The 17,547-nt window shown below is 38.7% G+C and overlaps 1 protein-coding gene across 5 annotated transcripts in view; it reads right to left on the bottom strand.

Annotated features, from left to right (window-relative positions):
• LOC124283712 (HEAT repeat-containing protein 5B-like) overlaps nt 1–17,547 on the bottom strand; it is a 133,060-nt gene that overhangs the window by 26,071 nt on the left and 89,442 nt on the right. For all 5 annotated transcript variants that reach the window (XM_046719728.1, XM_046719732.1, XM_046719730.1 and 2 more), the window contains exons 6-7: nt 6,622–6,793; nt 5,590–5,744 (exon numbers count right to left, since the gene is read on the bottom strand). In XM_046719728.1, the coding sequence (XP_046575684.1) occupies nt 5,590–5,744; nt 6,622–6,793 (327 nt within the window). The remainder of the gene's footprint in view (nt 1–5,589; nt 5,745–6,621; nt 6,794–17,547) is intronic.

Below are 17,547 nucleotides of genomic sequence, written 5' to 3'. Positions count from 1 at the left end.
TGGATGGATCAATGTCATGCTATCAACCAATAGTTTCTCTTGCTAAGGACTTCAGCAGTAATAGGAAGCTATTATACAACTGAAATATTGGTGACAGGAGAGTAAAACAACATTCCACAACATGACCACAACTTTCATGAGCATTGTATAACTGACTGACTGAGTTTGGTTTTACGCCGCTTTTAGCAATATTCCAGCAACATCATGGCGGGGACACCAGAAATGGGCTTCACTCACTAGGCTACCCCTTCGGCGTGACGAGCCAAGGCTTTAACCACTAGGCTACCCCACCGCCCAGTATTGTATAAGACCATGTGAACTGTTCTACAACTGCATTACAGCAGCCTGAATACAACCTAATCTATACCATGTAGACCAGTGGCTGAATGCTTGAAGACAAATCACAAAGGTGACCACCCGTGAAGATGTGGGGAAGAACCGGTCTTCAGTAACCGATGCTTGTCATAAGATGAGACTAACAGGATCGGGTGGTCAGGCTCGCTGACTTGGTTGACACATGTCATCGTTTCCCACTTGCAAAGATTGATGCTCATGATGATGGTCACTGGATTGTCTGGTCCAGACCTACTGCCGCCATATAGCTGGAAAATTGCTGAGTGCGGAGTTAAACAACATACAGAATGTTGACAACTGCAGCCTGTCCATCCTACTTTGTTTTTTTCCTTATGACAAGCAAGACTTGAATCCCCTGAGGAACACAAATGGCCTGAACATTAATAAAAACAGCATTTGCTTCGAATCAGTTTATCAAAGCATGTTTCTGTTTCCACCCCCACACAATCCAGACCTGTGTACAAGCTGGAGCAATTTCCTAGTTGGCATGAGGAAATTTGTTTCCTATCAAATAAGAAAACATTGTACAGGGGACAAAGAAGTATGTGTGAGTCATTCCACCAACATGGCTGCTAAAATCACACCATATGAATCACCAACACATCAGGACCATTTTTATGAAAGAGCTATTTATATACATTTACAGGACATTAATGTCCCCTGACTACACGCCCACAGTGAGTAAGGTCCTGTGGAAAAGTTTGAAAAGAAATAAATTCCCAGTGCCAGAGTAAAGAAGTTTGCCTTTTATGGCTTGTGAAGACATTGTTTCATTGCAAGTAATATAGACAGTATGAAAACATTGCACTGGAAAAATCAGGGACATCTGACTGCAAACAGTCAATTTTGAACCATACAATCAAGTGATTGATATTACTGTCTGGGAATGCTGACACAATCCACAAGTACCCGTGAAGGTCCGGGTTAGAATTGGTCTTCAGCAACCCATGATTGTTGTAAGCGGCGATTAAAGCGATTGGGTGGTCAGGCTCGTTGACTTGGTTGACACGTCATCATATCCCAGTTGCGTTGATCGATGCTGATGATGTTGATCACTGTATTGTCTGGTCCAGACTCAATTATTTAGAGACCACCGCCATATAGCTGGAATATTGCTGAGTGCGGCATTCAGCAACAAACCAACCAACCAAAACGACAATCTGCAAAGCCTTTTAGTCTGAACTTCTGATCTGTTCTGCCATTTCTTATAACAAGCATAGGTTTCTGAAGAATGGTTCAAGCCAGAATCCCAGTGGAATCCTGATTTATAAAGTTATCACATATATGGGATGACATGTTGGGGCACTACTATGCTTCAACAGTGGCTGAATAATTATTCATTAAATGATAAATGGTTAATTACTTATAGTATATTCATCGTTATCTGGTTCCAGTAACAGTCTCCCCATGGAATCCTGATTTAGAAAGTTACCACATATACTCTTAAGCACCACCATTTCTCTTTATCACCATCCCTGAACACAACGCATGGGATGCACATGTACAACACAGTAGCCCCATACACGTGCCTGGGGTGTCATTCTTGATTTTGACATTTCTCAAGGTCGATAAATCACTCTAGACCATTAATTTTGACAATCATCTTGCACCACACAGTTGTTAGTGTTTGTTTCTTGCTGCATTTTTTTGTTTGGAATTGAAAATCGTACATATGCAAAATTGATGTGATACACCAATCATCTTGCAAGAGCGATTACTGTACAAACAACTACGGTCATAAGGAAGTGCAAGTGGTGATGCACTCTCAAACCATTCATTATTCATCAACCTTGATTGACTCCGATATATCTCCCTTCATTTTAATTTACTATTAAAATCTCCCATTTTTTAAAATCGTAAATTAAAAACGAAGTTCCCCTACTTTTTTTTAAGAGTATATATAGGATGACATGCTGGGGCATTACTGTGCTTCAACAGGGGCTGAATCAATATCCTTCAAATGTTACTTATAGTCTATTTACTGTTTTCTTCAACCAACTTAATGAGGATATGTTTGATAATAATAACTACATGTTTGTAGACAAAACAAAAATAAATTACAAAACCACTATCTATATGTTTTTAATCCTGATAAAGTTATGTAACACTTCAATCAGTTATGCCCTTTATTCTATGCCAACAGTCTGAAGGGAGATGCCCAAACTTGGCAAGGCCAGCGTTGTCATTAAGCGTATCCCTTGCACAAACAAACACTGTTTATATAGTTTCTGCATGGCATCCTGCAATACCCATCATGGTGGCAAGCACCAACCAACATGAGCAGTTGTCACTTCTAACATGCTTCCATGATGAAATATAAACAGCGCAGGTGCTTCATCAGTTGCAAGACTCAAACACCAGTCAGTGGAATTCAAGTAACAATCTACATGAATCTACAAAAATTTGCGGGTTGTGTTTGAAAGGGACAATTATGTTTCCCAGCATTCCACTCGATTCTAACATGCATAAAACAGATGTAATCTCTGCTTGTTGGTGCAGAATCGTGCTTGAATGTGGGTGTAGTTTCTGAAACAAATATACTCTAATTTACTTAATAATTCCTTGTTGACAGTGATGAGTCCTCACATCAGTCTACCCCAAGCTGAAGGTGTTTCATAAATATTTGTATTCCTTCATAAGTGAGAAATTGTTGATTGATGAATAAAATGTGAAATGAAACTGAAATTTCGATACAAAACTTACTGTCTCGTCAACTGTTAACAAATTTCTGTAAATAGTAACAACTTCAGCGTAAATCCATATCAGAAGGAAAGCATCACTTTGACATTTCATTCAAAGCATTACTTGATGTATAGTGCTTGTTAATGTATATTTTCATTTCAGTCCCGACCATACTCTAAACAAAGAGCACTTTAAAGTGGCATCGGTGCCATTTTCATATCATGACCACTGAAAATTTAGTTTGACAAATTATATTGTGAACCAGACAAATGAAACCAGCAGCCTGAACCTCCCCAAGTGATGTGAAGGGAGAATACATGTGGTACCTCCCCATCACGCTATGGCTGTGGACATGTGGTTCTCATATCGGCGCCAGTACATAAGTATTGAATTACACCAGGTGATACGGACCAATATCTGCCATTAGTGGTATAACATCAGTGGTTTTGGTATGCGCCATAAGCTTTCTTACTTTCTATTGTATAATTGTTGTACCATATTACTGTTTAAAATTGTTTAACTGACTGACATAATATTTATTTCATGAATAGTAAAATTGTTGTTTCAGCATTTTTTTCTGCTGCTTTTAATTATCTTGAACTCATAAAAATAATAATTCATTGTTCATTTTCGCTTGTACAATATGAATAAAATAATTTCAATAATTTAAAATATTTCCAAAAATGAATCTAAGTAACAGCAAACCTTTTCCATCTGGGAGACCAGTTTGGTTCATTACTGCCTTACTTCCACGAAGTGAGTGAGTATGCTGAAATTAATGCTGCTTCAACCAGTTTTTCAGTTGTCAGTGAGTGTTTGCTTAGTGCTGAGTGAGTGAGTGAGCGTGGTTTTATGCCGCTTTTAGCAATATTCCAGGAATATCACGGCAGGGAACATCAGAAATGGGCTTCACACATTGTACCCATGTGGGGAATCGAACCTGAGTCTTTGGCGTGACGAGCGAACGCCTTACCCACTAGGCTACCCAACCGCCCCTTGCTTAGTGTTGAAAAAAACAAACAAACTTGAGTTGATGAATATTACCTTAGGAATTCAATGATAGTGACAATGTATCAGAATACGAGCATCAACCGGTCTCTCATCCCATTGAAAAGCTTATAACATGTAAACTTCACAATAACTTATCTCTGGATATCAAATTTCAACACATGTGACCACTGAACCACCAGGGCTTTACCTGCCACAACACAACATCTCTCAAGTCACACAGTGTATCATCACCCTGTTTTCCTGCTCCCAAAGCCAGCTTAACAAGTTGTAGACGAAGCATCCAACACCGTTGGCCATTATCCAACAACAGGCATCCAGCCATGAACGTTGACTCGACAACCGTGAACCTAATCAAGCAAACTGATGTATTTATTGGAAGGTACCACACACCTTTCCCTGGTATCCATACATAATAAACACTGTAGTACACACCTCCTAGAAACACAAACCAGGCATTATATGGTAATTAGGTCTGGGATTCCTTGATAACACTACACGTGCTGCTAATATATTGTGGTTATTCCTCTATATCACATAGGTATAAGCCTGCTTTATTCCTGTCTAGGGATACCTGGGTTTATCGGTTACGAGAATGTTATTTCACATAGCCATGAAATGCCTAACATACATTACAGACAGAGCAAGATCTATAACAAGTAATAACCTAATGTCAGTGTGTAAAGAGTGATGTACGGATCTTGTCAATTACATCTTCAGTCACTGTTTACAAAACCTGAGATATTAATACGCAATAGCCTACAAGTAAGTGTTTTGTGATGGTGGCTTAATTTTTTAAAGAGACACTGTTGTAGGGAAGTACTATAAACATACACAGAGCATCTAGCTTTTATTTATTTACTTACTGACTGACATTAACACATATCTATTTATTTATCTATCCATCCACTTCAAAATTTCAACAGTACAATAACTGTCTTTATGAGAGCATAAGCCTTGGCATGTCAGAAAATGAATACAATGATGTAGCTCTGTGTCATTTATATACTACCTCACTTAAAACACCTCACTTAGACTCACTTAAAACACTCACTATATGTTATATATATATATATACATGTGGTTACATCGAAGATGAATTTCTCCACTAACTTGGGGGAACCAACTGCAAACCTTATGCAGATGAATTGCACGAGGAGCATGCATCAACTTGCTGAAAAGCATGTGCAAATATCGTGCATGTGAACAGCTGCGTTTGGGTGTAAAGTTTTGTTAAGAATTCGCCAATTTTCACTGAGTTTAATCATTTATTGAACTCATGACAATAAACTTTTCAACGTTACGAATTCGTTTTACAATACATCAGTCCATGTGTAAACAGTACCCTTAAACTGTATAGAATATTTTGCAAAATCTAGTTTAGATATGTTGACTGAAGTAAGTGGCTACATTTACACTAGTGAGTCTAAACTTTTGATGGGGACTATATTTTGTGTTCCTGCACAAGGAAAAGAAGGTTTATGTCAACAAGCAGGACATCGTATCATAAACAATGCATCAAAGTAAGCTACAATGTAGACTTACGTGTGTGACTCCAACACGTATCTCCCTGTTGACATTGCCAGTCCCCTTGATCATCTCCCCGGCAGTAGACCCCTTCAGGAAGCCAATACCCCCTCGAAGGAAACCCGCAGCTAGGATGTTCAGAACATCCATCAACTTTACCGATCGCCCTCTCACTGGAACAGACACATTATGTTTTAGAGCATGTCATCAAAAAGTTCTGACCCAAAACAGGGTGCATATACATATATACACATATAAGCTGGAGTGAGTTGACCTTACAGTGAGTGAGTGAGTGAGTGGTTTTACACCACTTTTAGCAATATTCCAGCAATATCAACGTGGTGGACACCAGAAATGGGCTTCACACATTGTACAAATGTGGGGAATCGAACCCGGGTCTTCAGCGTGACGAACGGAGGCTTTAACCACTAGGCTACCCCACCACCCCTGGATCTTACATATTATGCAACATACTGGTAATACAGAATGGTGAATATGCTTAACCAGTTGGACTATATCCTATGCTACCTATTGGTTGTTAAAAATGGTTTAAATACATAAATATATAACCTAAAGTGATTTGGATAATGTGTCCAGCAAAATTCCAGCTATATCATTGCAGAGGTCACCACTGACTGACTGACTGACTGAGTTTGGTTTTACGCCGCTTTTAGCAATATTCCAGCAACATCACGGAGGGGGACACCAGAAATGGGCTTCACACATTGTGCCCATGTGGGGATTCAACCCGGTCTTCGTGAAACGCTTTAACCATTAGGCTACCCCACCGCCCAAGGAGAGGTCACAACAGTGGCCTTCACACATTGTACCACGTGGGGATAAAACACAGACCCTCCATGTGACAAGCCAACACTTTAACCACTAGGCTACTCTACTGCCCTATACTGCTTAGGGAAGTATGGGAGCATCTCTTTCTCATTACATGTTATCATTGAAAAGATCATTCAGCATTTAAGCATTAGTGTTATTTGCGTGGAACTGCTAAACTGAGACAGGTAGGAATCCTTGCATGGCGGGATGCATGGCTACCTTGTGGTTGTCGAGGGGCTTGTGCTGTGGCCATCAGGTTGCCAAGGAGCTTTGCAACAGCACAGCGGGTATCATAGTTGGAGCCATCCAGAGCTCGGAAACAAAGGGAGGCCACTGTTTCCAGCTCATTGGTGTACATGAAGGGAGCCTCATTGACCAGTTGATACATGCACTGAAACAGAAAACAAATGAATAAATTAAGGGTTAAAGTTTGTTGTAGTATTTGATACACTGTCGGCATTGTTATTTCAGTTTGTTATTTCAGTTTCATTTCAGAATAAGTAAAAGAAGATATTTTGTCCTCAACAAATGTGACGACAACGAATTCAAAACTTCAAAAATCTCAGTATTGAATTGGAAGAAATGCATGTATTTAACATGTGCCGATTTGGCCAACTCCTTGAGGATGTGTAGGGTGCTGACAAATCAAGGATCACAATCTGGGCAAATAAGGAATTTAAACAATGGGTCAGCAGATCCTGGCTCAAGAGAGGCATGCAACTCTGTTCCTTCAAATATTCCTGTTTGCAAATTCAAATCTTTTGTTTTTAACATCTGCTTTAACCTCTTCTTTCATTCAACACAATATGTCTAAAGAGGCAAATTGACACTGTGCATATATTACTCAAAAGAATTTAAAGACGATCTGATTTTTCAGATAAACTGTAGTAGTATGAAAAATCGGGCAGTACTAAACATTTTTTGGTGGTATATAATCACATATTCTTTTTGAAATAAATATGGTTTATTATTCTGGTCTGGAATATTCCAGGGGATATTGCTTTAAGTATAGTTCTCAGCTATTTGAAAACATTTTATGAAAGCTTAATTCCGGACGTGGACAACAACAGAGTGGGTCCACATGCTCTCCCAGTCTGACATATCTAGGAAATGAAGCCATGTACACCAGGAATGTGTATACATAATGGCCCCACCAGACTGAGCTGATTCACCCAACCACATGTTTGTATGTGTGCACACTATAAATACACACACAGGAAGACTCCACGATAAATAAACATCATTTCATCACAGTTACAAGCACAGCACATTCCACATTTCAGTAACAACCTCAGTGGAAGGAGCAATGTGATTCCTGACGATCATTTGCAATGCAAATACACTGTGGTACCGCCTGAGCAATCAGATAGGGCTGATCTAATTAATACCACCAACTACATCAATGCCAACAAATATATACTAAGGCTGTAGATGTTGTGAGGAAGTAGTTTATGTCTTGCTGAGTGAGGTGGGGAAAGAATAAGAAATATAGATCAGTATATTAACTTGGCACAGCTACGCTGCTGTGATCATCGGGATGTATGTAAACAAGATGTTTCTGTTTAGTACCCTTACTCAACTTTCACATAGACAAAGACTTATCTCTAAAATATATATGCATTGATTGTCTTAGAAACAAACTCCATTTAAATTTAAAAGAAATCTAGTGAGATGGGCGACAGAACCTGTGGAAAATCGTGACATGCATCATTTTGGACTAAAGCATTGTGCCAGGTTGAAGCGAAAATGATGGGGTTCAGACTGTAGACAAATTAACCTTCAATGTAGCAGCTTGGGTCCCACTTGCCTTAAGACATACTCTATCACAAAGTAAAAACAGCATTACAATATATGCACCATTTGTCAAGTTCTTAATCCTAGTAACCTGGTGTTTCATTTATGCAAATTAAGGCAAAAGCCCAAGCATAAGTTTCAGTTTCACTGCTGAATTCAACAAGACCTACAACACTGAATGCCAATGTGAATCCAAGCCTTCAAGATGGCCTTTTCAGCAAAGATAATACTAGAACAATCCAAGATCACAAACATTCCACGTGTCTTGTCTGCAGGAACTTCAGTTAGCCACCCACCATGTTGTTTAAAGAGAGCTATAAACAAGGTGTATATCCTGTCTAAGAGCTATAGACAGGATATATTTCACCTATTGCATGTTATTGGAATTTCTATGCAATATTTTCCATGACAACCATATGCTTGTATTTCTTTTCAGATCGGAACGCAAACCACTCATCAACCTCTAACTCAGCAAGGTTATTTCTGACACTTTGTTGAAACATACAATTCAACATTTTCACTTAGTATAATTGTTTATTATTTCCCCTTTCAACGGGTCTTTTGGCTTCTTATCCACCAATCTTATCTTGCTGAGTCAGCAATCCAACACAGAAGACAACAAACCCTCTGGACCAATATAGCAACCTGTAGCATCAAACAGGATACACTTGCAGAGAACTACCAGCTGGTAATCGAGTCCAACAATCTTGTGTTCTCATCTAATACTGCTCCCGATCTGCTAACTTTCATCCCATTCTCCTTGTCCTCCATAGTGACATTGTGTCAGCTCCAGAACACCAATACCATAGACAGAAAAGTCTTCCCAAGATTGGTGAAATGTTTATTCACTGAATGACACTGACTGTGCCTTTGAAGCTTTTTTGCCTGATTTACCATGGAAACGGTTCCAGGAGACAGGTGTGTGAGATACTGCACCACCTGATGGAGTGCAATGCTGCTACTCAGTGGAGAGCATCACGATGTGCAGTGCATGTCTTCTGTAATTAGCAACGTGAACACACTGCACCTCTTGTAGCTTGCTGCAGGTGGCAACAGGACCAGAAATGGGAAATTTGGGGATGGGTTCATCACCAACACTAGCCTGTCTGCTTGTCTGATTTTAAAGTTTTAGAAGTAAAAATTGTGGTAATTGTATTAATTATTGACACATTGGATTTAGCTCAAGTCTAATGAATATTTTCATTTTGAGATGATTTTCATTCAGAAAAGGAACCCATCTTTTCAAAAGCCAGCAACAACTTAATTAAGACTGGTAGACTGTTCAATCTGGTTGGGTATGAGCAACCCTTGTTTCAGCATATATTATTTAGGAAGTGACCCTTCCAAGCATTATTGGTTGTCATTGGCAACACCAGTTTGATCACTTTCTGAGACAGGGATGAGGAACAGACTCATCCTGATTAAGATCACTTTAAAACATAGAAAGTATTTTTGGAGGCTGATCATTGTTTGGTTGATTGGTAGGTTGGAAAACTGAGTGAACAAGTGAGCTAGCTAGAAAACAGGGTAGGATCTATTCTGCATTTAGCAATATACCATATCACGGGATACCTAAAATAAGCTTCAAACATAAAACATATGTGGAAAAAAAAAAGTCAGTGGAATAAAATCCAATGGTTTATCCCAAAAGCTTACTCACTTTTGGAAGGGATACAAAGAACAGATTTAGACAGCGACCGTTCATCTCTCCTCTCCAAAGTAAACCATGAAAAACAACACCATAACACTTCAGACACTTCTGCCAAACAACTGGTTGTTATTTCTGGGTGAAAAATGTTGATATATAATTGGTTTAGTAAAAACACTTCAGTGAAATGTGACTCGAGAAATAACACACACATAATATGTCCTTGCAATTCCTCCATTCAGCCTGTCAGTATCTTCCTGCCTTCTCTGGCAGAAACAAATACACATCTCCACAAAACTTCAATCATCCACACAATATGACACCTACTTCCTTCTAACAAATCTACATCTTTGGATTGTGTCCAGGTGCAACAAAACTGGCTCTCTAATTTTAAATGTGATCTTGAAACATCTGAACACAGATGTGTGTTGGCCAAGATCAACACCGATCTCGTCAGGGATGTAAACACTGGAATATAAGCGCCTGGACCATTAGCTGTTCCAGGTACCGGTACATTGGGCATGTTCTCCTCACAAGGTAGAACCACTGCATCACATCCACAGAAACACCACAAACCGAATGATTTACAAAACTTTCTATACTGATTATTACTGTTACTGGGTTCCAAATTGTAACCATCTGGGAATCAAACCCAGGCTTACATGAGACAAGCCAACACTTTAACCATTAGGTTACCCTTTGTCCTGTATTGCTAAGAGAGGTATGAGTGAGTGAGTGAGTGAGTGAGTGAGTGAGTGAGTGAGTGAGTGAGTGAGTTAGTGAGTTAGTTGCTGCTTTCAGCAAATTGGGATACGATGTCATGTGTAATCCAAGTCAGCAAGCCTGACAACCCAATCCTGTAAATTGCCTCTTTCGACAAGCATCTCAAGCAGACTACCTCTTTCTTTTATTCAAAAGAGTGTTAAAATGACCAAATAATGATCTACAGCAGAAATATCACTGTTGCTATGTGACAGAAATATTGCTGACACAAGTCGAAATATCAACACTGTTGCATCAGCAACATTACTGCCTTATCATTCATGGCAGCCTGTGGAATACAAATTGGAGTTGACAAACCAGTCATCAAAGGTGTGAGCAACTGTCTATATCACAAAATGGTAGTTGCTGTGCAAGAGCTATTCCCCTCCACTGCCATTGTAACCACCCAATCCCCAGATTCACTCCTTGCTGCAAGCATATTATACCAGGGACCAATTGTGCACAGGAATACCCAAATGATAAATACCCATAGCAGTCCTGATATCATGATACGGTACTTATCAACCTATCCTTGATATCATGATACGATATCGGGTCCCTGATATAATGATTACTTATCAACCTATCCTGATATCATGATACGGTACTTATCAACCTATCCTTGATATCATGATACGGTACTTATCAACCTATCCTTGATATCATGATACGGTACTTATCAACCTATCCTTGATATCATCATACGGTACTTATCAACCTATCCCTGATATCATGATACGGTACTTATCAACCTATCCCTGATATCATGATACGGTACTTCCTTGATCAACCTATCCTTGATATCATGATACAGTACTTATCAACCTATCCTTGATATCATGATACGGTACTTATCAACCTATCCTTGATATCATGATACGGTACTTATCAACCTATCCCTGATATCATGATACGGTACTTATCAACCTATCCTTGATATCATGATACGGTACTTATCAACCTATCCTTGATATCATGATACGGTACTTATCAACCTATCCTTGATATCATGATACGGTACTTATCAACCTATCCTTGATATCATCATACGGTACTTATCAACCTATCCCTGATATCATGATACGGTACTTATCAACCTATCCCTGATATCATGATACGGTACTTATCAACCTATCCTTGATATCATGATACGGTACTTATCAACCTATCCCTGATATCATGATACGGTACTTATCAACCTATCCTTGATATCATGATACGGTACTTATCAACCTATCCTTGATATCATGATACGGTACTTATCAACCTATCCCTGATATCATGATACGGTACTTATCAACCTATCCTTGATATCATGATATCGGTACTTATCAACCTATCCCTGATATCATGATACGGTACTTATCAACCTATCCTTGATATCATGATACGGTAATTATCAACCTATCCCTGATATCATGATACGGTACTTATCAACCTATCCTTGATATCATGATACGGTACTTATCAACCTATCCTTGATATCATGATACGGTACTTATCAACCTATCCTTGATATCATGATACGGTACTTATCAACCTATCCTTGATATCATGATACGGTACTTATCAACCTATCCTTGATATCATGATATCATGATAATTACTTATCAACCTATCCTTGATATCATGATACTTTTCGTACTTATCAACCTATCCCTGATATCATGATACGGTACTTATCAACCTATCCTATATCCTTTATCATATCATGATATCATCATACGGTACTTATCAACCTATCCTTGATATCATGATACAGTACTTATCAACCTATCCTTGATATCATGATACGGTACTTATCAACCTATCCTTGATATCATGATACGGTACTTATCAACCTATCCCTGATATCATGATACGGTACTTATCAACCTATCCTTGATATCATGATACGGTACTTATCAACCTATCCTTGATATCATGATACGGTACTTATCAACCTATCCTATACTCAACATCCCTTGTTACAATCAACAGTGGCTCTCATGGGTGGAATCTCATTTTTGTTGAGATCTGCTACAGTTAAGGATTGGGTTTATACAAAGTTTGCACTGGCTCATTGTGTGCCATCATACTATGGTGCAGCTTGTGATTCGGGTTTGAAACTGAGTTTCATTTTCACAGATCTCCATCTTATTTGCTACAGCATGGACATCTATGAACTGTTAAAGTGACAGTCTACTCAGTAATGTCCTCAGTCCCTCAGGCAGTTTCTAGTCTTAGACACATCGCCATAAACACACCTGGAATGCTGTTGACTACAACATCCACTCACTCACTCACTCACCCTCTCTCCCTCACTCACTCACCCTACCTCCCTCACTCACTCACCCTTGGTTTGTCTATCCAACATTCCATTACATTGCTGGGAAATAGCCTTGCTCCAAGGCTGTACTGAATGCTAAGCCCATGGATGAAAAGTAATTCTATCGTTTAAAAAGGCCAGTCCAGATAAGCAAACAGACGCCAGTCTGTTAGAGGGACAATGTGTTCTTTTCTTTATATTTTGTAGAAATTATCATTTAAACTATCAACTATTAACTTAGAGACTTGTGCAAGTCCTTCAGGCAATTTCTAGTCTTGGACACTTCACCATAACACAGCTGGAATGATGTCACTCACTCACGCAATAGTCTTGTCTGGCCGACATGCCATGACACTACTGGGAAACTGCTGACAGCAATGTTCATCCCTCTACATCACCAACACACGGCACATGCCATTATCTCTGAAGATGTGGTATTCTGGATGTAATAGTATCTTGTGTATATGGAAAGTTATGGCTATTTCTGCAGCAGGTGATAGAAATTATGGACACTGTTTCAGGATGGGTATCTGAACGCAATCCAGCAGTGGCCATGTTGAACAATCAGATATTCCATCAGTAACGATGTCTGATGTATGGTCGAGACTCTGGAGGACTAGTTACAACAGGTGGTTCAAGTGATATCAGTGTCAAGATATGAACACATACGAGGAATTAAATGCTCATATGATATCTCCTTCATGCTGGGAGAGATAGCAGCTGGTGTATATCCTACTTCAGTTACCTCCCTTATCTTCAAAGGGGACATTCTGACACAATCAGACAAACATAACTTTCTGTGAACTGATTAATATTCCAGTAATATAACCTACAGGTGGCTGTGCAGTAAGCAGAGTTTATCATGTCCTAAGTTCAAACTTGAAAACATTAACAGAACTCCTGCATCAGTACCAAAGTTTATTCCTAATCATTCTTCCAACACTCAATGACCCAAGTTCAGTTAGTGAATGTATCACAGAGACGGATTCTTATAGGAAGACATTCTGTACTTCAAGACATTTAAACTACACTCATCATAGCAGATGGCTGCAGTGTAAATGTATTATCAGATGGCTCCAAAGAGATAACACCAAAGACCAGCTTATCTCTTGTAATGAGCAAGGCTCCCTCCTTGCTAATAAAACTTTGCTCAATTGCTCAATTACTGGCTTGTGTGATAAGTGTCCGTCTGCCATCACTTCTCCAAAATGAAGAAAACAAGACAATTTTGATGACCTCAAAATATCATAACTGATATTTTGCAACTATTATTGGTTGGTAAAGAAAGATAAGATAAAGCAGAACTAAACTGCTTGTGATTCCATCATATTTGATTGGTTGAACATGAAACATGCTGTTGATGATGTTCCTTTTGTAAATCTCCCCAACCAAGTTGCACGAGACTAGAATTGGACAAGTGGCTAAAGTCACAGAGTCACAAACAGAAGTCGCTTCGGTTACACCTCAGTCATTATGGAAGTTCATATCATGATACAAAAAGACTGAGAATTTTAAAAAACATATCATCAACCAACTGCCAAAAAGTAGCCCCAAAATAGCAGCTTTAGATCTTCTATAGTCAAAAATAATGACAACAAACAATCATCTTAGAACACACTTCTTGACATCACGTTCATAAAATCTTATTCTCTTCCATCAAAGAACTTCGAGCTTTATTTCGTAGCACTGGTTTGATTTGTTGTAATGGAAGAATTCAAACTCAATTTTCAGTGAAAGATCAATCAAGTTTCTGAATGGAATCCAATTCAACTGCCAATGTCCCAAATAGTTTCTTTGAGTGCGTCTGCTCTGCAAGCAGAAGATATAAATACCCTCTAAATCAACCCTAATGACACCACCGAGAGGACCAGACTAGTTCTGCAACAATGTAATTAATAATGGCCTCTCATTGGTTTGTTCACTCATCCAGGTATTGGGAGCATTGCAACAGCTCACGATATTTTACCTCGGAACACAGAATGTGATCAATTGTGGTGGAATCAATAAGAACAACTTCCGTTCATCATCAATCCATCTGAAACAACCAAACTTTCTGCCAAAACGGGCCATAAAATTCAGTCTGCTTGATCACAATCCCATGTTTTATCACCACTAAAGCAGCTTAGCGAGTCAAGTTGTTTTTCAGCTGAAGCCTGATCAATGATCGCAATTTTGTCTTTCATCAGTCAGAATCTCAAAGTTCCGTTTTACATCACACATCAACAGTGATGAGACTGATATGGGCTGAAAGTTTGACATTTTATTACTTGTGTGGTTTGTCTACTGGGTAAAAAATCAATTACAGGCGAAGAAATAATCCAACACAAAAACATGAGCATTGCAAGAAATTGTGGAATAACCTTAAGATCTGTCAATGTGAATGACAAAATATTGTCTAAATGTTTAAACATCACAATAGATTTGACAGCAGACAAAAATCAAATCGAACTGAAAGAGTGTTTATTGTTTTCATTCTGCCCAGCTATTTACAAACTTTTAAACATTGTTCCATAACAGCAGATGTCATTCTTCCATGAGTGTTAGCGCTTGTACATTGATTTTTTAAACACTTTTTTTAGCATTCATCAGTAGCAGTACTCATCAGAAAGTTCATTTACTTTTTCCAATTTTGTGATTCAATTTCTAAAAACAGAAGTGGCCACATAAAAAAAATGTACACATGAAATGGTGATGAAACTATCCCTCTTGTCTGGAAACAATTTAATTTTTGTCAAAACAGGAAAAGAAAAATATCAGTCATGCAAACTCTCATTTTGCGGCCTCTTCTGCAAAGCAGCTTTGGTGAGTGAATCATAACAGCCATGGCAGGCAGCCATGTTTTAACTCAGACAATACAACCATTCTATAAAACACGTATCACCCTCTCACTCAGACAGACTGCCATTACACAATGCTTTGTACTTCTCAAATACTCTCTGACCCAAAGCATGCCGCCAAAGAGCTCCAAAAGAATTTGAAAGTCAACACTTTCAGACATTTATGTTTACAAGCTGATCCATCTTTCTAGATGAACAAATATCAGAATCTCTGATAACTCGATGAGTACATTCACCTTTCACTTCTGCTGTTACATGCAGATACTCTGAGTGAACATGTCCCACAGAAAATAGCATTAAGCAAATGCTCGCTAAAAGCATCAGGCCATCTAAGATGATACGAGGTTGAGATCAGTGAAATTCAAAACTAACAGCAGTAAGCAGACTGCATCATTAGCTATTTATTTCGAACATCCTAATGGCTCAAACAAACGCCTACAGCATTGAAGATGTGGCTGCAAATGGAACCAGACAGCTCTTAGATATTATCCTACTCTTAACAAGCAATCCTTGCCAATTCTTCCCTCTGACTGGCAAAATTGAAAACTTTCTACAGAAAATATATCAAACTAAGAGATATAAAAAATTAATAAATTTAAGCATCTACAATATTTTCTCATTTTAACTTTAAGGAATATATTTTGTTCAGGCACTCTTTACCCTGGTGTTGATAATGTAACTTTCTGACTAACGATTCATGTAGACCACCATTTAACCAATACACAGGGTCTATTAGCAGGTTTTACATCCGACATTTATGGCCCAGTGTTACTGGAGGTGATACAGGAAATTATTAAAAAATAATTCTTGAAATAAGTGGAGCTGGATTGAAAACCACTGTAAAGCTCATTTGCCCACCTTAACTTTTGTTACATCATGAGTAAGTGAGTTAGTTTAGTTTTACGCCACACTCAGCAATATTCCAGCTGTATGGCGCGGTCTGTAAATAATTGAGTCTGGACCAGACAATCCAGTGAGCAACAACAGGATCATTGATCTGCTCAATTGGGAACCGATGACTTGCGTCAACCAAGCCAGCGAGCCTGACCACCTGATCCCGTTAGTCGCCTCTTTCTTGTAATAACATGAAACCCCATTAACATTTATATACATGGATATAGTCACGACTCCTAGCAAAACCCGGTCGTAAGTATTGAATGAGTATTTCTTAAGTTTCTTACAGTCCCGGATCACATTATTATGACCAGCCCTTAACTTACACTACAGATCGAAATGAAACAACTCCTGATTTTCCACGGATTCTTCTCCATCGGGCTTAATTTCAGTTTCAATGTAACTCTTAGTTTTCCATCAAAATTACATATTTTCATGAACAAAGGTAGACTAACACGTAATTTCTGAAAATTTATCATTTTGATATACAACAAAAGATTTGAAAAAGAGGAACTAATTTAAATTTGAGTGGAGCCTCAGAGAGGTATGAAATTCAGCCTGAACCTTAACTTGCTCAATTTAGCATTAGAGTGAGGGTTGGGTGGAAGGAAAAACAATGACTAACACTTAATTAATCTCAGAAGATATCTTTCGGATAAAAAGAAGTAACTCTATTAAACTGAAAATCAGCCCCAGTACACTCAGAGATTCCTGAGCCTGAGGAAACCTAGACTTGCTTCATCTAGAGCTTTTGCATTGCAGAAAGGGCAGGGAAAATAATGTGGTTCAAGGACAGTGAAACAGGCTAAGATTTATCTGCTGCTCTGCTAAAGCAGTACCCCTGGAATATCCCAGCAGGGTGTGCAAACAAATGGGTTTCTCACATTGTACCCATGAGGGGA

This window comes from Haliotis rubra, unplaced genomic scaffold (assembly GCF_003918875.1).
Source record: "Haliotis rubra isolate DU_JTF1 unplaced genomic scaffold, ASM391887v1 Scf32, whole genome shotgun sequence".
In the NCBI taxonomy this organism is placed as follows: Eukaryota; Metazoa; Mollusca; class Gastropoda; order Lepetellida; family Haliotidae; genus Haliotis; species Haliotis rubra.
This window is presented reverse-complemented; position numbering and strand designations above follow the sequence as displayed.